This window comes from Argopecten irradians, chromosome 13 (genome assembly GCF_041381155.1).
Source record: "Argopecten irradians isolate NY chromosome 13, Ai_NY, whole genome shotgun sequence".
NCBI classification, from domain to species: domain Eukaryota; kingdom Metazoa; phylum Mollusca; class Bivalvia; order Pectinida; family Pectinidae; genus Argopecten; species Argopecten irradians.
In genome coordinates this window covers 35859289-35886247 of record NC_091146.1, presented here as the reverse complement: position 1 = coordinate 35886247, position 26959 = coordinate 35859289, and the positions used below count along the sequence as shown (strand labels likewise).

Here is a 26959-nt window from a genome sequence, read left to right as displayed (position 1 = left end):
CCTTAGTCATAAAGGTCATAGAGGCAAGGTTATCACAACAAAAACCAGTATTAGAGATTGTCTTCCCTTAGTCCCCTAAAGGTCATAGAGGCAAGGTTATCACAACAAAAACTGGTATTTGAGATTGTCTCCATTTTCCCCTAAAGGTTGCAAGGTAACGATAATCTTTTTAAGAAAATGGCGTGTCTGCCCCTCAACATGTTAAACACTATTTTAAAGACATTTTATTGTGGTACAAACATCATTTGACTGTTTAAAATCTTCTTCTCCTTTAGTTTATATGACATAATCACATAGTACTTAGGATGATGAAGGTGGTTTTTCTCCGGATACTCCGGTTTTCCTTCAACATCAAACCTCGCACTTCCTTAAATGACCCTGGATGTTAAGGTGGTTCAATACAGTTAGGCCTAAAAATTTCCCCTCGTTTAATTTTCTTTAAAATTTGCTCACTGAAAGATTGGTTGATAAACTGTTTATTAAGGCTTTTATTTGAAATTTGATCGACCGGTTTTGGAAATATTGTACTCTCAATAACCCTATTTTACCATCTGTTTTTCTCAAAATACAATTTTACACACATATTTTCAAAGCTTGGTAATTGACTGAAATATTACAAATAACAACATTTTTTATCTTTAATATGTAAGTTTATATAGCTATCAATGACCTCAATGTCGTTTCTACTTTTAAAAATACATCAATTGCGAATTTTATACGCGAATGCGTATAAATGAGGCCTTAAAAGGGCCAATTTTTGCATTTGAATTTCAATTTAATACCGAATTTCAAAAAATTGTGTCATTTAATTTTCTTTATTTTTTGTCCACATAATTAGACAGTTGTTTGTGTTACCATGAAGGAATATAAAAAAAAAATGACTAATTTTCTAGTTTGTCGAAGCTAGTTCCTACACCTACTGTACAAACTTCGATTTTCACCCGATATCAAGCTTTCGGCAAAATGAACAAATTACAATATCGACAAATACGTCGTTTATCGACTGTACTATCCTGATTTTAACGTTAAAAGGTAAGATATCGTTAGGCGGATAACATATAGATCACTATTCTTCATAATCCTAGTCATAAAAGTGTCTTCACGTACAGTTCCGAATGCACTTATTGACCCAAGGAGGTCCAAGCGAACAGCGCATTCGATCACTGTTCGGAACGTCCTTAATAGGACATAAATTGAAGAAAACAAATTGAAGGTGAAATGATTCCAGCCAATATTGATTGCTGAAATATCATTAATGACTTTATTTCTTGTTGTAGAGATATTCAAGTAAACTTTAAGAGAAATTTGGTGGAGGTTCGAGCGTCGGAGCGTGAGGCCGTGTTTGAGAACCTTGATAATGGAGAGATGGAAGTGTTTAAGGTAGGAAGACTCAACGGCACTGATTAATGGTCAACTTATGTAGACTCAATGGTACTGATTAAATGGTCAACTTATATAGACTCAATGGTACTGATTAAATGGTCAACTTATATAGACTCAATGGTACTGTTTAAATGGTCAACTTATATAGACTCAATGGTACTGTTTAAATGGTCAACTTATATAGACTCAATGGTACTGATTATATGGTCAACTTATATAGACTCAATGGTACTGATTATATGGTCAACTTATATAGACTCAATGGTACTGATTAAATGGTCAACTTATATAGACTCAATGGTACTGATTATATGGTCAACTTATATAGACTCAATGGTACTGATTAAATGGTCAATTTATATAGACTCAATGGTACTGTTTATATGGTCAACTTATATAGACTAAATGGTACTAATTAAATGGTCATCTTATATAGACTCAATGGTACTGATTATATGGTCAACTTATATAGACTCAATGGTACTGATTATATGGTCAACTTATATAGACTCAATGGTACTTATTATATGGTCAACTCATATTGACTCAATGGAACTGATTATATGGTCAACTTATATAGACTCAATGGTACTGATTAAATGGTCAATTTATATAGACTCAATGGTACTGATTATATGGTCAACTTATATAGACTCAATGGTACTAATTTTATATGGTCAACTTATATAGACTCAATGGTACTGATTAAATGGTCAATTTATATAGACTCAATGGTACTGTTTATATGGACAACTTATGTAGACTCAATGGTACTGATTATATGGTCAACTTATATAGACTCAATGGTACTGTTTATATGGTCAACTTATATAGACTCAATGGTTCTGATTAAATGGTCAATTTTATATAGACTAAATGGTACTGTTTATGTGGTCAACTTATATAGACTCAATGGTACTGATTAAATGGTCAACTTATATAGACTCAATGGTACTGATTATATGGTCAACTTATATAGACTCAATGGTACTGTTTAAATGGTCAACTTATGTAGACTCAATGGTACTGATTAAATGGTCAACTTATATAGACTCAATGGTACTGATTATATGGTCAACTTATATAGACTCAATGGTACTGATTATATGGTCAACTTATATAGACTCAATGGTACTGATTATATGGTCAACTTATATAGACTCAATGGTACTGATTAAATGGTCAACTTATATAGACTCAATGGTACTGATTATATGGTCAACTTATATAGACTCAATGGTACTGATTAAATGGTCAACTTATATAGACTCAATGGTACTGATTATATGGTCAACTTATATAGACTCAATGGTACTGATTAAATGGTCAACTTATATAGACTCAATGGTACTGATTATATGGTCAACTTATATAGACTCAATGGTACTGATTAAATGGTCAACTTATATAGACTCAATGGTACTGATTATATGGTCAACTTATATAGACTCAATGGTACTGATTATATGGTCAACTTATATAGACTCAATGGTACTGATTATATGGTCAACTTATATAGACTCAATGGTACTAATTTTATATGGTCAACTTATATAGACTCAATGGTACTGATTAAATGGTCAATTTATATAGACTCAATGGTACTGTTTATATGGTCAACTTATATAGACTAAATGGTACGGATTAAATGGTCAACTTATGTAGACTCAATGGTACTGATTATATGGTCAACTTATATAGACTCAATGGTACTGATTATATGGTCAACTTATGTAGACTCAATGGTACGGATTAAATGGTCAACTTATATAGACTCAATGGTACTGATTATATGGTCAACTTATATAGACTCAATGGTACTGATTATATGGTCAACTTATATAGACTCAATGGTACTGATTATATGGTCAACTTATGTAGACTCAATGGTACGGATTATATGGTCAACTTATATAGACTCAATGGTACTGATTATATGGTCAACTTATATAGACTCAATGGTTCTGATTAAATGGTCAATTTATATAGACTAAATGGTACTGTTTATGTGGTCAACTTATATAGACTCAATGGTACTGTTTATATGGTCAACTTATATAGACTCAATGGTACTGATTATATGGTCAACTTATATAGACTCAATGGTTCTGATTAAACGGTCAATTTATATAGACTCAATGGTACTGATTAAATGGTCAACTTATATAGACTCAATGGTACTGATTATATGATCAACTTATATAGACTCAATGGTACTATTTATATGGTCAACTTATATAGACTCAATGGTACTTATTAAATGGTCAACTTATATAGACTCAATGGTACTGATTATATGGTCAACTTATATAGACTCAATGGTACTGATTATATGGTCAACTTATGTAGACTCAATGGTACTGATTATATGGTCAACTTATTTAGACTCAATGGTTCTGATTAAATGGTCAATTTATATAGACTAAATGGTACTGTTTATATGGTCAACTTATATAGACTCAATGGTCCTGATTATATGGTCAACTCATATTGACTCAATGGTACTTATTATATGGTCAACTTATATAGACTCAATGGTACTGATTATATGGTCAACTTATATAGACTCAATGGTACTGATTATATGGTTCACCTTGGAAATGTCATGGTGTACTTCATAAAAACTTCTTCACTTGTCTATACATTGTACTTCATGGTTCATAATTTGATCCGCAGTCATGAGTGAATTTACCCACAAATCCTTAGATATGACCCTCGGTCATCAATGACCATAACTTATACTGCTCATCATGTTGTTACATCATAGTGATTTTGTTGTCATAATGATTGTGATGTCATCATAAATGTGATTCCATTATAATGATTGTGATGTCATCATAAATGTGATTCCATTATAATGATTGTGATGTCATCATAAATGTGATTCCATTATAATGATTGTGATGTCATCATAATTATGATATTGTTATAGATATGATATTATTATAATTGTGATGTAAATGATCAAGATAATTGAGATGTTTCTTAAACACTTGAGCTTGAGATTATTATAAGATTAAAATATTAACCTGTTACCCTGTAAGTTATTGTCTATTCTCCTATATTTTTAGTATGACATGCTTCATGTGACCCCGCCCATGTCTACACCAGATGAGCTTGGGACAAGTGACATCGTGAATGAAGCTGGATTTGTTGATATAAATAAGGAGACGCTGCAACACACCAAATTCCCAAATATCTTCGCAATTGGGGACTGTAGCAGCGCACCAACATCTAAAACAGCTGCTGCTGTAGGTAAGGTCAAGGTCTTTGTCAAGGTCAAAATAAGGGTCAAGGTCATGAATATCATCAATGTATTATATTTGCCATTTCATGGGATGTTGGAGTGGTCACAAAATTTCATCTGTGAGTTAAATTAAGATATAGATACAGTATTTTGCTGGTTTCAGTAAACTAAGAAAAAGATTCAGTATTTTGCTGGTTTTAGTGAACTAAGACAAAGATACAGTATTTTGCTGGTTTTAGTAAACTAAGATATAGATTCAGTATTTTGCTGGTTTTAGTAAACTAAGATATAGATTCAGTATTTTGCTGGTTTTAGTAAACTAAGATATAGATTCAGTATTTTGCTGGTTTTAGTAAACTAAGATATACACATAAAGATTCAGTATTTTGCTGGTTTAAGTAAACTAAGATATACACATAAAGATTCAGTATTTTGCTGGTTTCAGCGGCCCAGTGTGGTGTTCTGGAGAAGAATCTATCAGCTGTGATGAAGCAAGGGACACAGTCAGCCAAGGTAAAGTCTCTTTATAAAACAGTAGATGTCGGGCTCGGATGTGAAGTTTCCGTCTACTGAGACAATCCTGCGACGTCATACAGATAGGGATTGGATTTCGTTTTTATGTTAACCATGCTTGTATGGAGCAATTCCTCTAAGAATATATTCTATGGGGCGCGTTAGTGCCCCATATTGAATATATTCTTAGAGGAATTGCTCCATACAAGCATGGTTAACATAAAAACGAAATCCAATCCCTATATTTACACTCACACGACTTTTTATTTATATTTTATGCAATAAAATCGTCATTTGAAAGTGACGTAATTATTCAATAAAAGTCGGTCAAAAGTGGGAGGAGCTTACTCAATTGAACAGCGAATGATGACGCTTTACGTAAATTTCAGAGATAATTTTATTTAATCAGATCAGAACTTTAAGTAGGTATCAAATTTTGCAAAAAGTTCACATATAGCGTAATAACATAAAGTATTTGTTCTCGGCCACATGTGTGAACTCGGTGACCGTTATTGTGCAGCGAGGCGAGGCTGACGCACGCTTACACAGTGGAGTTTTCCGAAGTTGTCAAAACACCAGTGTTCAAGTAGCTAAATTTGTTTGAGATTGTCGTCTGACTTGACGATATTACATCCTTCGGAGCCATGTGATTATATAATCTACGCTTATATCCATCGCCATCTAGGCTATAGATGGAACAACTTCACTTGTGTTCGATGGATACAATGTATTTGTGGTGACGCGTAACTGTCAACACGTGGATTACTAGCGGTGCATGTTTTATAATACACATGATTAAATTCTCAAAGAACAAAGACAAGAGGATATGTTTATAACTGACCTCTATCAGAAGGTCTCACGCCCGTCCACCCAAAAGACTCGATCGTATGACGAACACAGACACAGAGGTAATGTTTACATTTGACACCCATCATTTTTAACAAAAATGAAAGCACGTCGCCCCGGTCGGGATATTTTTCTGTTTCTTTATACAATTATTAATTTAAAAATTGTTTGTATCATATATAAATATAAAACATGTATTTATTGTTTACATTTTTCCAAAATTCTATGAAAAACAACAATATACACGTAATGTTGCATCAAAATGTAAACAAAGCCATGTGTTTGTTTAAAAAAAGTAGTCCTTTTACGTTGCATAGAACATTTTCTTAAGCAAGTTCAAAGTTCAATGTTACCATGCAGTTATGGTAAACAAAATCGGCTAGTATTAGCGTATAGTGACCAAGCATAGCAAGTGTAAATATATGATAATGTCAAATCTATATGTGACGTCATAATAGTGTTATTACACATGTGTCATGCAATATTGATGACATGGCTGGATTGGTCAGTTGTGATAAATATTCTTATGACGTTGCTGTGTAAACAGCGATTTTCTAGGTGAATTTTATGGTTAGTTTAAGGGACTGGGCTGGATTTACTACAAAGCATGTAAACAAAAGTTATGATTATGGGTATAGGTTATGATGACATGTACATAGGAGTCAAATCAGGTTATAATTACATGTACATGGGAGTCAAATCAGGTTATAATTACATGTACATGGGAGTCAAATCAGGTTATAATTACATGTACATAGGAGTCAAATCAGGTTATAATTACATATACATAGGAGTCAAATCAGGTTATAGTTACATGTACATAGGAGTCAAATCAGGTTTTAATTACATGTACATGGGAGTCAAATCAGGTTATAATTACATGTACATGGGAGTCAAATCAGGTTATAATTACATGTACATGGGAGTCAAATCAGGTTATAATTACATGTACATAGGAGTCAAATCAGGTTATAATTACATATACATAGGAGTCAAATCAGGTTATAGTTACATGTACATAGGAGTCAAATCAGGTTTTAATTACATGTACATGGGAGTCAAATCAGGTTATAATTACATGTACATGGGAGTCAAATCAGGTTATAATTACATGTACATGGGAGTCAAATCAGGTTATAATTACATGTACATGGGGAGTCAAATCAGGTTATAATTACATGTACATGGGAGTCAAATCAGGTTATAATTACATGTACATGGGAGTCAAATCAGGTTATAATTACATGTACATGGGAGTCAAATCAGGTTATAATTACATGTACATGGGAGTCAAATGAGGTTATAATTACATGTACATGGGAGTCAAATCAGGTTATAATTACATGTACGTGGGAGTCAAATCAGGTTATAATTACATGTACATGGGAGTCAAACCAGGTTATAATTACATGTACATAGGAGTCAAATCAGGTTATAATTACATGTACATGGGAGTCATTCAGGTATAATTACATGTACATGGGAGTCAAATCAGGTTATAATTACATGTACATGGGAGTCAAATCAGGTTATAATTACATGTACATGGGAATCAAATCAGGTTATAATTACATGTACATGGGAGTCAAATCAGGTTATAATTACATGTACATGGGAGTCAAATCAGGTTATAATTACATGTACATGGGAGTCAAACCAGGTTATAATTACATGTACATAGGAGTCAAATCAGGTTATAATTACATGTACATGGGAGTCAAATCAGGTTATAATTACATGTACATGGGAGTCAAATCAGGTTATAATTACATGTACATGGGAGTTAAATCAGGTTATAATTACATGTACATAGGAGTCAAATCAGGTTATAATTACATGTACATGGGAGTTAAATCAGGTTATAATTACATGTACATAGAATTACATGTACATGGGAGTCAAATCAGGTTATAATTACATGTACATAGGAGTCAAATCAGGTAATAATTACATGTACATAGGACTCAAATCAGGTTTTAATTACATGTACATGGGACTCAAATCAGGTTATAATTACATGTACATGGGAGTCAAATCAGGTTTTAATTACATGTACATGGGACTCAAATCAGGTTATAATTACATGTACATGGGAGTCAAATCAGGTTATAATTACATGTACATAGGAGTCAAATCAGGTTATAATTACATGTACATGGGAGTCAAATCAGGTTATAATTACATGTACATGGGAGTTAAATCAGGTTATAATTACATGTACATAGGAGTCAAATCAGGTTATAATTACATGTACATGGGAGTTAAATCAGGTTATAATTACATGTACATAGAATTACATGTACATGGGAGTAAAATCAGGTTATAATTACATGTACATAGGAGTCAAATCAGGTTATAATTACATGTACATAGGACTCAAATCAGGTTATAATTACATGTACATGGGAGTCAAATCAGGTTATAATTACATATACATGGGAGTCAAATCAGGTTATAATTACATGTACACGGGAGTCAAATCAGGTTATAATTACATGTACATAGGAGTCAAATCAGGTTATAATTACATGTACATGGGAGTCAAATCAGGTTATAATTACATGTACATGGGAGTTAAATCAGGTTATAATTACATGTACATAGGACTCAAATCAGGTTATAATTACATGTACATGGGAGTCAAATCAGGTTATAATTACATGTACATAGGAGTCAAATCAGGTTATAATTACATATACATAGGAGTCTATCAGGTTATAATTACATGTACATGGGAGTCAAATCAGGTTATAATTACATGTACATGGGAGTTAAATCAGGTTATAATTACATGTACATAGGAGTCAAATCAGGTTATAATTACATGTACATGGGAGTCATTCAGGTTATAATTACATGTACATAGTAGTCAAAACTTAAAGGATAGATTCTTAGATAGTTTACATTGTGCTTTAAATGTAATATTTATGTATTTCACTACATTTTGATACATCGTTAACATACAAACATAGTATGATGTATATTAATGTAATGGTTATGTATATTTCACTACACTTTGATACAATATGATTATATGTACACTTGCTCGGCTTGGTCACTATACGCAAGTACTAGCCGATTATATTTTGTTTACCATAACTGCATGGTAACATTGACCTTCTGAACTTTGCGTATGAAAATGTTAACATGAACTACTTTTCTCAAACACATGGGTTTGTTTACATGAAGACGTACAACATGTTGTTATTGTTATTTCACGTGGATTTGTTATATGTTTTAAAAGAAAATTTTACAAGATTATTGTAACGAATGTTTGTAATAAAGAAACAGAAAAATAAATATCCCGACGTGCAATGCATTATTTTTGTCGTCTGCTAACGTCAACGTCATCTGAACGACGTTAGATTTTCACGTCAAGATACGTCAAGATGTACGGGGACTTCAACATTAACAATGATGTCGTAAATGGTACAGAAACTTTCATGGACAGTTCTGATGACGATATATTGTCAGAGTTGGACTTAGAAATGCATGCAATGGTTGAAATTGTTGTCTCCGACAACGATGCAGAAGGTATAAAAAAAATGTTTGCAGAATTAACTCAACCGGAATTTGAAGAACTAACGCCGACAAGTGATCTGTGTCCTATGCCTATAGCTACTCGTTCCGAGAGTTTGTCTACTATTACCACAACAACGGATGAGATAAATGACAACAACAAAAGATTCAAAACCACAACAGAGAAAGAGAGAAACGACATATCAGAAAGCGCACAGTCTAACCGAACAAAACAGAACACTATTTGGGGAATGCGAATCTTTCAAGGTACGTAGGTGTTCAATTTATAAATCCTCATGTTGTGACATGCCATTCGTATAAGCTGCTCAATAAATGTTGAACATCGGTAAAACAACAGTAATCACACTATTATTCAGCGATTATCTGCCGATTTATCCGTTACACAAATGACTTTTTATTTCAGCATGGAGCATGGAATCCAACGGTATGGAAACTGATATGAATAATGTAACATCTGAACAACTGAATGACCTCCTGTCACGATTCTACTGTGAGGCCAGACCCAAAAATGTTGACAAACGCACAGGAACCCTCCCTCCGCAACAGGCCGAAGTTTACCACAAAAACACGTTAATTAACATCCGAGGAGCGATTAATCGTAGACTAACAGATTTGGGGAGAGATATAGACTTGGTTAAGGATAAGGAATTTAAACCGAGCAACAAAATTATGACCGGACTTCTTAAACAGAGAATGCGTGACGGTTCGTCAAGGGCAACAACACACAAACCCATCATAAATGAAAGCGATCTAGAGAAAATATCTACTTACATGTCAACAGCCCACACCTCGCCTGTTGCACTCCGTCAGTGTGTCTGGTATTACATTGCTATCCATTTCATGACGCGTGGTTTAGAATTCCACAAACAGCTTCGAGTAAACTCCTTCAATTTTTTATCCGACGAACACGGCACATATGCTCTTCTAAGTCACGAGACCCAACAGAAAAACTACCAGGGTGGTATATCCAATTCTGATGCCCCTGAGAAACTCATGTACTCAACAGGGGGTCCGAACTGTCCAGTTGAAATGCTCCAACTTTTAATCAGGAAAACGGATCCAAACGCCACCATGTTGTTTAATCAATTCATGAAAACTGCTAAGTCAGGTGACGACATATGGTTCACAAATAAACCTCTCGCCGCTCGCACATACAGCAACTTTATGTCCGATATATGTGCTGCTGCACAGCTGTCAACTAAATACACAGCCCACTGCTTGCGGGCTACAGCTATCGATGCACTGAACAATCATGGCTTTGAAGCTAGACACATCATGTACATGAGTGGTCACAAAACTGAATCCGCCATTAGATCTTACAACAGATCCTGTACGTCCGAACAGAGGCAGGCATTGTCCAAAACATTATCTTCTGTTGCATGTACAGCTAGTAGGCCGAGTAACACACGTGTGGACAGTTCCGCGCCAGCAAACACGCCATCGATCAGCAGTGAAGTTATCCCATACAACACTGAACCAAACACTGTCGCTAGGCCTATCTCCGATAGTCACACAGCTTCCAGTGATGTTATCGCACAAAGTCAGATGTCAATTTCTAATACTGCTAGTTATTTGAACTCCGGCCTGTTAACCAACGGCGTGTTTCACGGGTGTACGTTCAATTTCGGCAAACAGTGACTGAATGACATGTTCTGATTGAGCGTGGGTGTCAGCCTCGCCTCGATGCACACCGCGCAGCACACTTTTCTTGTTTTCATATTAGATGTCTAATAAGGACAATTCTTGTTAAAATGAATACTGCTTTGATGTTCAACTACATTAAACTTCATTATCATTGAAAAAAAAAATGCATTTTGTGTTATTTTTACTCAATCAAATTGAACTTTTTCGCTGGCGCGGAAGAATAAATCAATCTAATGTGAAGTGGCAGCTCGAGCTGTTCCATTGAGCAAGCCCCTCCCACATATGACCGACTTTCTATCGACTGGTTTCGTCGCTTAAAGAGTCGGGTATTTTTTATTTTTTTTTAATGTAAAAAATTTGGTTACGTGTAAATATAGGGATTGGATTGCTCCATACAAGCATGGTTAACATAAAAGTGAAATCCAATCCCTATTTGGTTAAATATATTATGTACGTTTCAGTACGATGGTTACACGTCCTGCCCGTTGATCACCAGTCGAGGAAAGTGTATTCTGGCCGAGTTTGACTACAACGCCCAGCCATTAGAGACATTCCCCTTTAACCAGGGTAAGGAGAGGTCCTCAATGTACCAACTCAAGGCCAGGGTCATGCCTGAACTCTACTGGAAAATGCTTCTCAAGTGAGTCTTAAATACCAGGGGTACTGGGGTGGGCAGAGTATTTTTACCTCTCCTGAACCGAACAGTCTTTGTGATAATTACTCAATAAAAAAAAAAAAAAAAAACCGACAGGTGAGCAATACAGGCCCTCTGGGCCTCTTGTTTCTAAAATATCTTGTCAGAAATGGATGATGGTTCATTCATCTTTGAAACCTTTAAAGTACTATTGAATAAAGTACTAGGGTTGGACCCCGATACTCGACAAGGATAAAGTATCGTTACTCATTTTAAAAAATACTAGTACCTACCTGTTTTAAAAAGTACCAATACTCTTGTCGTTATTTTGAAAAATTAAACTCATGATTTTCTTAGGAAATTTAAGAAGTGACTTAATGAAGGAGGCAGACAATGTTAGAAAGAACATGATCTTCAAAGTCTTGTAGTTCTTTGTGATAATTAGTCCAAAAAAAAACAACAAAAAAACGACAGGTGAAAATACAACAATTTGTGTATTTTCTTATAATTAATATTAATATTGATATTATATAATGAAATCTAAAATATCGGTTCCGTGTCATTGATACCTGTCTGGTACCATACCGTTTCGTTCTTAACGGTATCTAGTCCGCTAAACCTGCCTTTATTATTAGGCTTTTTTAATAATTTTTTTTTTTGCCTAATATATAGTCAGCTCGCGGTACCTCTTAAAAATGTGAAATCGTAGGCCAGATTTGGCCTAGCTACGCTACGTCAGCGGCATATTTCTAATATATCGTCCATGCAATGCCGGGAAAACGTACACATACCTATATATTGGGATCTTATGTACTCCACTGCCCCCATGTTACATCCCATTTATGAAATTAAACAACTCTGCACAATGAAATACTTCCGAGACCCTTCTATTTCACACATTTGTAATGGCCGCCGTATACACATTTAGTAGAGCAAACGGCAGCCAATCAACTTCGCTTCTGGTTTTATTTTAAAAAACCACGTGTAGTTGAAAGATAAACAAAATTCAAATGTGTGAAATAGAAGGGTCTCGGAAGTATTTCATTGTGCAGAGTTGTTTAATTTCATAAATGGGATGTAACATGGGGGCAGTGGAGTACATAAGATCCCAATATATAGGTATGTGTACGTTTTCCCGGCATTGCATGGACGATATATTAGAAATATGCCGCTGACGTAGCGTAGGCCAAATCTGGCCTACGATTTCACATTTTTAGCCCACCATCATCAGATGGTGGGCTATTCAAATCGCATTTCGTCCGTGGTCCGTCGTCCGTCCGTCCTTCCGTCCGTCCGTCCGTCCTTCCTTCCGTCCGTCCGTCCGTTAACAATTCTTGTTACCGCTATTTCTCAGAAAGTACTGAATGGATGTTTCTCAAATTTCATATGTAGGTTCCCCTAGGACCCTAGTTGTGCACATTGCATTTTGGGACCGATCGCTCAACAAGATGGCCGACCAGCGGCCATCTTGGATTTTGATAGTTAAAGTTTGTTACCGCTATTTCTCAGAAAGTACTGAAGGGATCTTTCTCAAATTTCATATGTAGGTTCCCCTAGGAGCCTATTTGTGCATATTGGATTTTGGGACCGATAGCTCAACAAGATGGCCGACCGGCGGCCATCTTGGATTTTGATAGTTAAAGTTTGTTACCGCTATTTCTCAGAAAGTACTGAAGGGATCTTTCTCAAATTTCATATGTAGGTTCCCCTAGGAGCCTAGTTGTGCATATTGCATTTTGGGACCGATCGCTTAACAAGACGGCTGACCAGCGGCCATCTTGGATTTTGATAGTTAAAGTTTGTTACCGCTAATTCTCAGAAAGTACTGAAGGGATCTTTCTCAAATTTCATATGTAGGTTCCCCTATGACCCAAGTTGTGCATATTGCATTTTGGGACAGATCGGTCAACAAGATGGCTGACCGGCGGCCATCTTGGATTTTGATAGTTAAAGTTTGTTACCGCTATTTCTCAAAAAGTACTGAAGCAATCTTTCTCAAATTTCGTATGTAGGTTCCCCTAGGACCCTTGTTGTGCATATTGCATTTTTGGACCGATCGCTCAACAAGATGGGCGACTGGCGGCCATCTTGGATTTTGATAGTTAAAGTTTGTTACCGCTATTTCTCAGAAAGTACTGAAGCAATCTTTCTCAAATTTCGTATGTAGGTTCCCCTAGGACCCTTGTTGTGCATATTGCATTTTTGGACCGATCGCTCAACAAGATGGGCGACTTGCGGCCATCTTGGATTTTGATAGTTAAAGTTTGTTACCGCTATTTCTCAGAAAGTACTGAAGGGATCTTTATCAAATTTCATATGTAGGTTCCCCTAGGACCCTAGTTGTGCATATTACATTTTGAGAAAAATCGGTCAACAAGATAGCCGACCGGCGGCCATCTTGGATTTTGATAGTTAAAGTTTGTTACCGCTATTTCTCGGAAAGTACTGAAAGGATCTTTATCAAATTTCATATATAGGTTCCCCTAGGACCCTAGTTGTGCATATTACATTTTGAGAAAGATCGGTCAACAAGATAGCCGACCGGCGGCCATCTTGGATTTTGATAGTTAAAGTTTGTTACCGCTATTTCTCGGAAAGTACTGAAGGGATCTTTATCAAATTTCATATGTAGGTTCCCCTAGGACCCTAGTTGTGCATATTACATTTTGAGAAAGATCGGTCAACAAGATAGCCGACCGGCGGCCATCTTGGATTTTGATAGTTAAAGTTTGTTACCGCTATTTCTCGGAAAGTACTGAAAGGATGTTTCTCAAATGGCATATGTAGATTTCCCTAGGACCCTAGTTGTGCATATTGCATTTTGGGACCGATCAGTGAATAAGATGGCCGACTGGCGTCCATCTTGGATTTTGATAGTTAAAGTTTGTTACCGCTATTTCTCAGAAAGTACTGAAGGGTTGTTTCTCAAATGTCATATGTATGTTCCCCTATGACCCTAAATGTGCATATTGCATTTTTAGACTGATCGGTCAACAAGATGGCCGCCAGGCAGCCATCTTGTATTTGGATAGTTATCGCTATTTGTCTGCAATTACTGAAGTGATATCTCTCATATTTCATGCATAGTTTCCCCTTGGGCTTTATTTGTGCATAGTACCTTTTGGACCGATTGGTCAACAAGATGGCCAACCTGTCGCCATCTTGAATTTCACACCTGATTCTCAGAGAACAATAAAGCGATTTGTCTTAAATATCATATGTTGTATATTTGAAAAAGTTTGAAAAGCAGGGAAAAGATCCTTTTTTCCATTGTCAGACATAGATCATTCTATGGTGGGCGCCAGGATCCCTCTGGGATCTCTTGTTAAGAGGTACCGCGAGCTGACTATATATTAGGCAAAAAAAAAAAAAAAAAAAAAAAATTAAAAAAGCCTAATAATATAGGCAGGTTTAGCGGACTAAACGGTATCCAGTCCTATAACAGACTATATGTATGGTTTGTACTGGTTGTGGTCCACAAATCCATTGAAATTTTAAACCTATACCGTATTTTCCGGACAATTAGTTGCACCTGGGTATAAATCACAAAGGCTTTTTTTACGATGTTTTCAGTTTTCGTACACATATAAGTCACATTGGTAAATAGGTTGCACCTAAAAGCTAGGCCCATGTACCTATATAACCATCTGTGTATACGATCGATCTGTAATGAAGTATGGTAATGATTATTGATCGATTAGAATCACGAAAACTGTCTGTAAACTTATACTGTAAATAAATAACAAATGATACTCACAATGATGTAAATATCTTGATGGATTATGTCATGCTTCTGTCCGTTGTTTATTCTGCCACTACGTAAGCCTAGTTGTGTGTAAACAAACATGGTGGCCATACAAATTCACGCTTACTTTCACTCGTATTTCAGTATGTCGGTTAAAATACTTTCTTCAGTATGCATATGAGTGTATTTAAATATATTGTTGTGTAAAGGATTACTGTATTATCAAGGCTCGTATAATTAACGTAAAATTGACTTTGTTTAGGGTGTTGTATGTAGTTTTGTTTTGTAACTACTCACTAGGCAGATTTATATGATCTGAGTATGGTTAAATGTTAATGTGCTTATACAGGCCCTACATGCCTCTTGTTAATACTTTACATGCCCTGATGTTTATCGTCACAGGGGCCATTGGAACGGACCTGGTTTCTACAGGAAGATGATGAGGCTGGGAATGGGATCCTCACAGAAACCAGCTGCATGAACGGTTACCATGGAAACTGTTGTCTCTGTTACCGAAGAAACTTCTGGCATCTATTTTGTGCTGCCATGGACTACTTGTGATTTCTGTTGCCATGGCAACCATATGCATGATGATTGCTGTGACATTACTGTTACATAGATTAACTATGTATATGAATTACACAGAAAGTTCTGGACATGATAGTCTTTGTACTGTATTCGCCATAGTTAGCGCCCAAGTCTTTGTACTGTATTCGCCATAGTTAGTGCCCAGGTCGCTTAGGATGCGAAGACTCACAATTTCATGTAGTTGATGTTAAAAGCATCACACAGTTGTAAAACATTGTTAAACCCATTGGATGGGAGCATTTATATAATATATATTAAGTTATACTTATTTCCTTCTCCAGAAGAGGGAAGGAAAAGTTATAGGGAGCTAATTACAGCAAATACCGTACCCAATTATCGGTAGTTCCAGCTGTAGGGAGCTAATTACAGCAAATTTGGTACCCAATTATCGGTACTTCCAGCTGTAGGGAGCTAATTATGGCAAATATGGTACCCAATTATCAGTAGTTCCAGCTGTAGGAGCTAATTACAATAAATTTGGTACCCAATTATCGGTACTTCTAGCTGTAGGGAGCTAATTACAGTAAATTTGGTACCCAGTTATCGGTAGTTCCAGCTGTAGGGAGCTAATTATGGCAAATTTGGTACCCAATTATCGGTACTTCCAGCTGTAGGGAGCTAATTACAGTAAATTCGGTACCCAATTATCGGTACTTCCAGCTGTAGGGAGCTAATTACAGTAAATTCGGTACCCAATTATCGGTACTTCCAGCTGTAGGGAGCTAATTACAGTAAATTCGGTACCCAATTATCGGTAGTTCCAGCTGTAGGGAGCTAATTATGGCAAATATGGTACCCAATTATCGGTAGTTCCAGCTGTAGGAGCTAATTACAATAAATTCGGTACCCAATTATCGGTACTTCTAGCTGTAGGGAGCTAATTACAGTAAATTCGGTACCCAATTATCGGTAGTTCCAGCTGTAGGGAGCTAATTATGGCAAATATGGTACCCAATTATCGGTAGTTCCAGCTGTAGGAGCTAATTACAATAAATTCGGTACCCAATTATCGGTACTTCTAGCTGTAGGGAGCTAATTACAGTAAATTCAGTACCCAATTATCGGTAGTTCCAGCTGTAGGGAGCTAATTATGGCAAATACGGTACCCAATTATCGGTACTTCCAGCTGTAGGGAGCCAATTATCGGTAGTTCCAGCTGTAGGAGCTAATTACAATAAATTCGGTACCCAATTATCGGTACTTCCAGCTGTAGGGAGCTAATTACAGTAAATTTGTTACCCAATTATCGGTAGTTCCAGCTGTAGGGAGCTAATTACAGTAAATTTGGTACCCAATTATCGGTAGTTCCAGCTGTAGGGAGCTAATTACAGTAAATTTGGTACCCAATTATCGGTACTTCCAGCTGTAGAAAGGTTGATTTGTTATGATGTGTTGTACATTGTTTGTTAGATGTCAGAGCTTTCGTTGTTCTGATTACTGCTGCTTACAGCTTGGAACTTAAACAGGCTTGAATACCATTATTATTACAATGTATAAGAATTATACAAGCTTAAATAAAATTACCCTTTATAATGTATAGGAATTATACAAGCTTGAATGAAATAACCTTTACTAAGTATGGGAATTTTACATGCTTGAATGAATTATAACCCTTTAAAATGTATGGGAATAATACAGACTTGAATAACATTACTTTTACAATGTATGGGAATTTAACCCTGTACAATGTATGGGAATTTAATCCTTTACAATGTATGGGAATTAACCCTTTACAATGTATGGGAATTTAATCCTTTACAATGTATGGGAATTAACCCTTTACAATGTATTGAAATTTAAGCCTTTACAATGTATGGGAATTTAACCCTTTACAATGTATGGGAATTTAATCCTTTACAATGTATGGGAAGTAACCCTTTACAATGTATGGGAATTTAACCCTTTACAATGTATGGGAATTAACCCTTTACAATGTATTGGAATTTAACCCTGTACAATGTATGGGAATTTAACCCTTTACAATGTATGGGAATTTAACCCTTTACAATGTATGATAATTTAACCCTTTACAATGTATGGGAATTTAACCCTTTACAATGTATGGGAATTTAACCCTGTACAATGTATGGGAATTTAACCCTGTACAATGTATGGGAATTTAACCCTTTACAATGTATTGGAATTTAACCCTTTACAATGTATGGGAATTTAACCCTTTACAATGTATTGGAATTTAACCCTTTACAATGTATGGAAATTTAACCCTTTACAATGTATGGGAATTTAACCCTTTACAATGTATGGGAATTTAACCCTTTACAATGTATTGGAATTTAACCCTTTACAATGTATTGGAATTTAACCCTTTACAATGTATGGGAATTTAACCCTTTACAATGTATGGGAATTTAACCCTTTACAATGTACCCTTTACAATGTATGGGAATTTAACCCTTTACAATGTATGGGAATTTAACCCTTTACAATGTATGGGAATTTAACCCTTTACAATGTACCCTTTACAATGTATGGGAATTTAACCCTTTACAATGTATGGGAATTTAACCCTTTACAATGTACCCTTTACAATGTATTGGAATTTAACCCTTTACAGTGTATTGGGATTTAACCCTTTACAATCCTTTACGCCAAGGGCGTATACAAATTGAAAAGAGTGAAAAGGTGCTAATAGGACAAAATTGTATTGGAAATCTATATATTTTTGTGTAGTTTTGATCTTAATTTATGCCTGGGCAATTGAAATTGAGGCCTTAAAAAGGAGGAAGTGCGCTTATAGGGACATGAGCGTTTATTAGGTGGAATACGATATGTGGATTTAACCTATTACAATGTATGCAAATTTAACCCTGTACAATATATGGAAATTTAACCCTTTACAATGTATTGGAAGTTACCTTTAAAGTTTAATGGCCTTTTATAGTTGTTTGATGTATTCTGTATTCAGGTTGGCCTGTAATGTCATACTTTGTCTCTTACTGTTTTGCATTTGTGCTATATTTTTAGCTGTTGATTTTTATCATGTGTACAATAATTTACCAAAGATGATGATTTTGAGAATGATGTTGGAAGGAGTGTTGATATGGGATGTTTTAATTCGTATAGCATCAAGCCTTTATAATAAATACATCATGTTAAATGGTTTATAATGGAATAGTATTATAATGCATATCTACATAATTTGTATTGCCATAAATATCTTTTCTTCACATTTTCAAGTGAAATTTTACGTTTTGGAATGGTTGAAATGTTGTTTTATTTTTGTTATAATTTCAAAATTTTCTTGTTTTTATTTGAACTCATCAAGCCAAAATTCACCAGACATTGAGTATATTCACACCATTTCGTTAAAGGTTACAATCCTCAGTACTTTGGGCAATGAAATTTAAACCTCAGACCGATTTCCTGATCTGATTGTCATTTATACCAAATATGTAAGAGTTAGGCAGATCAAAGACTTTCTCTGCTGTAAAAGTTTTGCTGATCAAAGATCTTCACTGCTGTAAGAGTTGGGTCGATCAAAGATATTCTCTGCTGTAAGAAAAGGCAGATCAAAGATCTTCTCTGCTGTTAGAGTTAGGCAGATCAAAGATCTTCTCTGCTGTAAGAGTTAGGCAGATCAAAGATCTTCTCTGCTGTAAGAGTTTGGCAGATCAAAGATCTTCTCTGCTGTAAGAGTTAGGCAGATCAAAGATCTTCTCTGCTGTAAGAGTTTGGCAGATCAAAGATCTTCTCTGCTGTAAGAGTTTGGCAGATCAAAGATCTTCTCTGCCGTAAGAAAATGCTGATCAAAGATCTTCTCTGCTGTAAGAGTTAGGCAGATCAAAGATCTTCTCTGCTGTAAGAGTTTGGCAGATCAAAGATCTTCTCTGCTGTAAGAGTTTGGCAGATCGAAAGATCTTCTCTGCCGTAAGAAAATGCTGATCAAAGATCTTCTCTGCTGTAAGAGTTAGGCAGATCAAAGATCTTCTCTGCTGTAAGAGTTTGGCAGATCAAAGATCTTCTCTGCTGTAAGAGTTTGGCAGATCGAAGATCTTCTCTGCCGTAAGAAAATGCTGATCAAAGATCTTCTCTGCTGTAAGAGTTTGGCAGATCAAAGATCTTCTCTGCTGTAAGATCTTTGATCTGTAAGAGTTGGACAGATCAAAGATCTTCTCAGCTGTAAGAGTTGGGCAGATCAAAGATCTTCTCTGCTGTAAGAGTTTGGCAGATCAAAGATCTTCTCTGCTGTAAGAGTTTGGCAGATCAAAGATCTTCTCTGCTGTAAGAAAAGACAGATCAAAGATCTTCTATGCTGTAAGAGTTAGGCAGATCAAAGATCTTCTCTGGTGTAAGAGTTAGGCAGATCAAAGATCTTCTCTGGTGTAAGAGTTTGGCAGATCAAAGATCTTCTCTGCTGTAAGAGTTAGGCAGATCAAGATCTTCTCTGCTGTAAGAGTTAGGCAGATCAAAGATCTTCTCTGCTGTAAGAGTTAGGCAGATCAAAGATCTTCTCTGCTGTAAGAAAAGGCAGATCAAAGATCTTCTCTGCTGTAAGAGTTTGGCAGATCAAAGATCTTCTCTGCTGTAAGAGTTTGGCAGATCAAAGATCTTCTCTGCTGTAAGAGTTAGGCAGATCAAAGATCTTCTCTGCTGTAAGAGTTTGGCAGATCAAAGATCTTCTCTGCTGTAAGAGTTTGGCAGATCAAAGATCTTCTCTGCTGTAAGAGTTAGGCAGATCAGAGATCTTCTCTGGTGTAAGAGTTAGGCAGATCAGAGATCTTCTCTGGTGTAAGAGTTAGGCAGATCAAAGATCTTCTCTGGTGTAAGAGTTAGGCAGATCAAAGATCTTCTGTGCTGTAAGAGTTAGGCAGATCAGAGATCTTCTTTGCTGTAAGAGTTCGGCAGATTAAAGATCTGCTCTGGTAATTAAGGCTTAATGTTACAAGCATAACACGGTTGTAAAAAAATCAAATCAATGGGATGAGGGCATTTATATAACTTTTACTCCTCCTCAAGATGGAGGATGTTGATTACAGCGAACATGGTATTTTTATCAAGTTGACATATGAATAATGTGTATAAAATGTTAGTCTTCTATCACTTGCAGACTGCACTTTTATACAAGAATTTAAGAGAGCTGAGATTTAATGCAATCTGATGGATTTACATTATTACACAAATTTTCCATTAAATGTATTGTAATCACCCGGTAATATTTTCATGTAATTACACAAATATTTTATTAAATCTATTGTAGTTGCCCAGTAATATTTTTATGTAATTACACAAATATTCCATTAAATCTATCGTAATTACCCTGTAATATTTTTATGTAATTACACAAATATTTTATTAAATCTATTCTAATTACCCGGTAATATTTTCACGTAATTACACAAATTACCCGGTAATATTTTTATGTAATTACACAAATATTCCATTAAATCTATCGTAATTACCCTGTAATATTTTTATGTAATTACACAAATATTTTATTAAATCTATTCTAATTACCCGGTAATATTTTCACGTAATTACACAAATTACCCGGTAATATTTTTATGTAATTACACAAATATTCCATTAAATCTATCGTAATTACCCTGTAATATTTTTATGTAATAACACAAATATTTTATTAAATCTATTCTAATTACCCGGTAATATTTTCACGTAATTACACAAATTACCCGGTAATATTTTTATGTAATTACACAAATATTTTATTAAATCTATTCTAATTACCCCGTAATATTTTCACGTAATTACACACAATTACCCAGTAATATTTTTATGTAATTACACAAATATTCCGTTAAATCTATTCTAATTATTTTCCTAATATTTTCACGTAATTACACAAATTACCCAGTAATATTTTTATGTAATTACACAAATATTGTATTAAATCTATTCTAATTACCCAGTAATATTTTCACGTAATTACACAAATTACCCGGTAATATTTTTATGTAATTACACAAATAATCCATTAAATCTCATTACCCAGTAATATTTTTATGTAATTACACAAATATTTTATTAAATCTATTCTAATTACCCCGTAATATTTTCACGTAATTACACAAATTACCCAGTAATATTTTTATGTAATTACACAAATATTCCATTAAATCTATTGTAATAACCCGGTTATCCACTGTAATTATATGTTGAAACATTTTATATATACACTGGTGCCATTAAATCTGATGTATTAATTCACATCATGATTGATTACCCATTACCAGCTTTAACTAATTATCTAGTGATATTTATTGATAATTGTTAAAGGCCCACTATCCTTCCGAAACAGCTTATAATTTTTAAATTGAGAATGTATAACGAATTTGATAATTTTGTAGAGTCGCAAAAGTTATCAACTTACCGTTAATATTACATATACCATCACCTCCTGAACAATTTAATTAAAATAAATAAAATATTAATTTACATAATTATATATTTCGTCCTAAATACCGCGTGGTAGTTGACTTTCACTGTGCCAGACGACGAAACAACGAAATGACTCTCCACTGTTTTCATATATTATACAGGAAATCTTGCATATGTTAGGTGTTGTAACATCATTTTAGGCCATCGGTATATATTTTCTGGTGTTATTAATGTTTTTAGGAAACAAAATATTTTGCTCGGGAAAGGTAGTGGGCCTTTAATAAGCTTTTATTATTGAATTTTATTGTTATTATACTTTATTGTAAACATGTTTTTAACATAATTTGAAAGTATGATGCGATTTTTCTTCGTTGAGATGATAGAATATGTTGTAATATTTTTATTTGACCTTCCTGATATATGATGTGGGTTTTCTTCGATACATATTTTTGTCACAAGTTACAGTACTTTCAGTACTTTGCTTATTTGACCTTCCCGATGTTCTGGTGAAGACCATAGTGCTGTGAAATCTAATTTACTTTATTTTTATTTGTTTTATTAAATGACGCAAATTATTGATTGTATTACTGGTGAAGAAGAAATAAAACAATAAACTGATTAACAGGTTCTTCTGTCATTTAACGCTTCAACATCAAGATGCTGGTACCATAAGCAGGGTTCGAAATTAACGCCTGTCCGTCTGCTGGTGACTGCAGCAACTCTATAGTCGGGTAGACGATTTTTTTCATGTGCAAATTTTTAGCCCACCATCATCAGATGGTGGGCTATTCAAATCGCTTTTCATCCGTGGTCCAAGGTCCGTCCTTCTGTCCGTCCTTCCATCCTTCCATTCGTTAACATTTCTTGTTACAGCTATTTCGCAGAAAGGGCTGAAGGGATCATTCTAAAGTTTCGTATGTAGGTTCCCCTAGTGCCCTAGTTTTGCATATTGGAATTTAGGACCATTTGGTCAGGCCGCCCACTTAGATTTTGATAGTTGAAGTTTGTTACCACTATTTCTCAAAAAGTGCTGAAGGGATCTCTCTAAAACTTCATATATAGGTTTCCCTAGGGCCCTTGTTGTGCATATTGCATTTTGGGAATAATCTGTCAACAAGATGGCCACCAGGCAGCCATCTTTAATTTTGGCAGTTAAAGTTTGTTATCACTATTTTTCAGAAAGTACTGAAGGGATCTTTTTCAAATTTTATATGTATGTTCCCCTAGGACCCTAGTTGTGCATACTATATATTGAGACTAATCTGTTGACAAGATCACCGACAGGCCACCATTTTGGATTTTGATTATTGAAGTTTGTTACTGCTATTTCTCAGAAAGTGCCAAAGGGATCTGTCTCAAATTTCATGTGCAGTTTCCCCTTAAGGGTCTAGTTGTGCATTTTGCATTTTGCTGACAGGCCACCATCTTGGATTTTGATAATTGAGGTTTGTAACTGCTATTTCTCATACAGAAAGTACTAAAGCGATCTCTCTCAAATTTTGTATGTAGGTTCCCCGAGGACATTAGTTGTACATATTGCATTTTCAGACTGATCAGTTAACAAGATGGCCGACAGGTAGCCATCTTGGATTTTGTTATTTGATGTTTGTTAGTGTTATTTATCTCAGAAAGTACTGAAAGGATCTTTCTCAAATTCCGTAGATCAGTCTCTGGTGAGCGCAAAGATCCCTCTTGGATCTCTTGTTGGTCTTGATAGAGGATAAACAAAAAAACATGGCAGTAAAATTGAAGAATTGATGAAATTGAGTGACTTTTAGTCAGGACCAGTGACTTTCTGTCAGGACCAGTGACTTTTAGTCAGGACCAATGACTTTCTGTCAGGACCAGTGACTTTTAGTCAGGACCAATGACTTTTAGTCAGGACCAGTGACTTTAAATTTCAGTCAGGACCAGTGACTTTTAGTCAGGACCAGTGACTTTCTGTCAGGACCAGTGACTTTTAGTCAGGACCAGTGACTTTCTGTCAGGACCAGTGACTTTTAGTCAGGACCAGTGACTTTCAGTCAGGACCAGTGACTTTTAGTCAGGACCAGTGACTTTTAGTCAGGACCAGTGACTTTCAGTCAGGACCAGTGACTTTTAGTCAGGACCAGTGACTTTCAGTCAGGACCAGTGACTTTTAGTCAGGACCAGTGACTTTCTGTCAGGACCAGTGACTTTCAGTCAGGACCAGTCAGGACCAGTGAATTTCAGTCAGGACCAGTGACTTTTAGTCAGGACCAGTGACTTTCTGTCAGGACCAGTGACTTTTAGTCAGGACCAGTGACTTTCTGTCAGGACCAGTGACTTTTAGTCAGGACCAGTGACTTTCAGTCAGGACCAGTGACTTTTAGTCAGGACCAGTGACTTTCTGTCAGGACCAGTGACTTTTAGTCAGGACCAGTGACTTTTAGTCAGGACCAGTGACTTTTAGTCAGGACCAGTGACTTTCTGTCAGGACCAGTGACTTTTAGTCAGGAACAGTGACTTTTAGTCAGGACCAGTGACTTTCAGTCAGGACCAGTGACTTTTAGTCAGGACCAGTGACTTTTAGTCAGGACCAGTGACTTTTAGTCAGGACCAATGACTTTCAGTCAGGACCAGTGACATTTAGTCAGGACTGGTAACTTTCAGTCAGGACCAGTGACATTTAGTCAGGACCAACAGCAGGAAATTATCCATGAGGGAAAACATTAACCATGAGATATTCCATCTGTCCTTCTGTCTGTCTTCATTTTCCATATAATTATGATGGAAGAAAGAAAAGTGCCATCAGATTTGGTAGGATGATTCCCCATGCTATCTAGTTTTGTTGTAACTTTAAGCCCATCATCATCAGATAATCACAATTTGTCTGGTCCTTCATCCATCCTTCCATCTGTCTATTAACAATTCTTTTAACTGCTATTTCTCAAAATGTACAGAAGAGATCTGTCCCAAATTTCATCTGTAGGTTCCTTCCTTTATATGCTTATACTTATGCATAATGTATATTAGGACGATCCGAAAACAAGATGGCCAACAGGCAGCCATCTTGGATTTTGACAATTGAAGTTTGTTATCGCTATTTTTAGGTCATCTGACCGAAGGTCAGGATGACCTATTGTCATCGTGTTTTGTCTGTCGTCGTGCGTCGTCATGCGTAAGACTATTTATACAAAATCCTACTCCTCCTTCATCCTTGGATAGATTTCATCCATATTTGGTTTGAAACATTATTGGGGAAGGACAATCATATTTTATATAAATGAGCTTGGTCCGACCCCAAGGGGCTGAGATGTGGGGCCCCAAAGGGCAAATTTTCTTATTTTAGCTTTAAAATCCTACTCCTCCTTCATCCTTGGATAGATTTCATCCATATTTGGTTTGAAACATTATTGGGGAAGGACAATCATATTTTATATAAATGAGCTTGGTCCGACCCCAAGGGGCTGAGGTGTGGGGCCCCAAAGGGCAAATTTTCTTATTTTAGCTTTAAAATCCTACTCCTCCTTCATCCTTAAATGGATTTCATCCATATTTGGTGTGAAACATCATTGGGGAAGGACAATCATATTTTATATATATGAGCCTGGTCCAACCCAAAGGGGCTGAGGTGTGGCACATGGACCCCCCATTTTTCTGCCTGGTTTTGAAAGAACAACCCTTTCCCTATTGATAAGCAAAATATTAACAAAAGTTTAATACCAGAACTTTTTCTATAAAGGGTTAGATTTGCCAAAAATGGCTGAAAATGGTGCATTTTGTAGCTCAAAATTAAGGGGTAGGGGTAGCATATGTTGTTATTCTGAGAAAAAATATTAGTCTTTTTGATCAAAACTGTTATTTTAAAAGAAGACTACTGGAAAATAAATTCTACAAATATTAATACATATCAAACACCTCATTAGGAAATTATGGCTTTAATATCTTGTGTATATGGTCAAAACGGCAAAATTTCCATAAAATCCAATATTTTTTCAACTAGGTATCTTTGAGTGACAGTAGCGCAAAAACGAGCACACGGACATATGTTTTTTCTTCCATTTTCTTTCATGGTATGAACTCCTCTTTCCAAAAATCTATATGAGAAAAAAAGTTTAATACAAGAAAATTTTGACTTCTCAGAGGAGTACATCCTTAAGAGAAAGAAAGATTGATCCCTCTTTGAGCCATAGATCATTCTGGGATCTCATGTTGTCAAACCAGAAAAATTCAAAATGGCTGCTCTGATTCATCTTGGACTTTAACATGGTGGGAACCACAGGGACCTGGCACGATTTTTTTTAAACTAACAGTATACATATATATATTATAGTATACTATAATATATATATGTATACTATTGGTTAAAAAATTTTCGTGCCAGGTCCCTGTGGTGGGAACAGGCCTTGAAAAGTCCTTGAATTTATGTGTTGGCCTTGACAGTCCTTAAAGGCCCACTACCTTTATAGGTTTATTAAAAACATTAATAACAAAAGAA

General features: G+C 35.5%; 2 protein-coding genes across 2 annotated transcripts in view; both read left to right on the top strand.

Moving 5' to 3' along the window:
• The window catches only part of LOC138306052 (sulfide:quinone oxidoreductase, mitochondrial-like), a 39927-nt gene extending 16808 nt beyond the window's left edge, over positions 1–23119 (top strand). Inside the window, exons 6-10 of the mRNA XM_069246394.1 lie at positions 1278–1380; positions 4455–4638; positions 5076–5143; positions 11635–11813; positions 15955–23119. Coding sequence (XP_069102495.1) covers positions 1278–1380; positions 4455–4638; positions 5076–5143; positions 11635–11813; positions 15955–16033 — 613 coding nt within the window. The 3' untranslated portion in view covers positions 16034–23119. The remainder of the gene's footprint in view (positions 1–1277; positions 1381–4454; positions 4639–5075; positions 5144–11634; positions 11814–15954) is intronic.
• Positions 7172–11621, top strand: LOC138306051 (uncharacterized). Its single transcript, XM_069246393.1, has 2 exons — positions 7172–9775; positions 9933–11621. Exons 1-2 carry the CDS (start codon positions 9379–9381, stop codon positions 11165–11167), a joined length of 1632 nt encoding a protein of 543 aa, XP_069102494.1. The 5' UTR covers positions 7172–9378; the 3' UTR covers positions 11168–11621.
• Positions 23120–26959: the final 3840 nt, after the last annotated feature.

Bases quoted from the DNA above. Each gene is read 5' to 3' on its own strand.
- LOC138306051 (XM_069246393.1), top strand. From the start codon at position 9,379: ATGTACGGGGACTTCAACATTAACAATGATGTCGTAAATGGTACAGAA. The intron at 9,776-9,932 runs GTACGTAGGTGT...TTTTTATTTCAG, and splicing joins GGGAATGCGAATCTTTCAAG to CATGGAGCATGGAATCCAAC.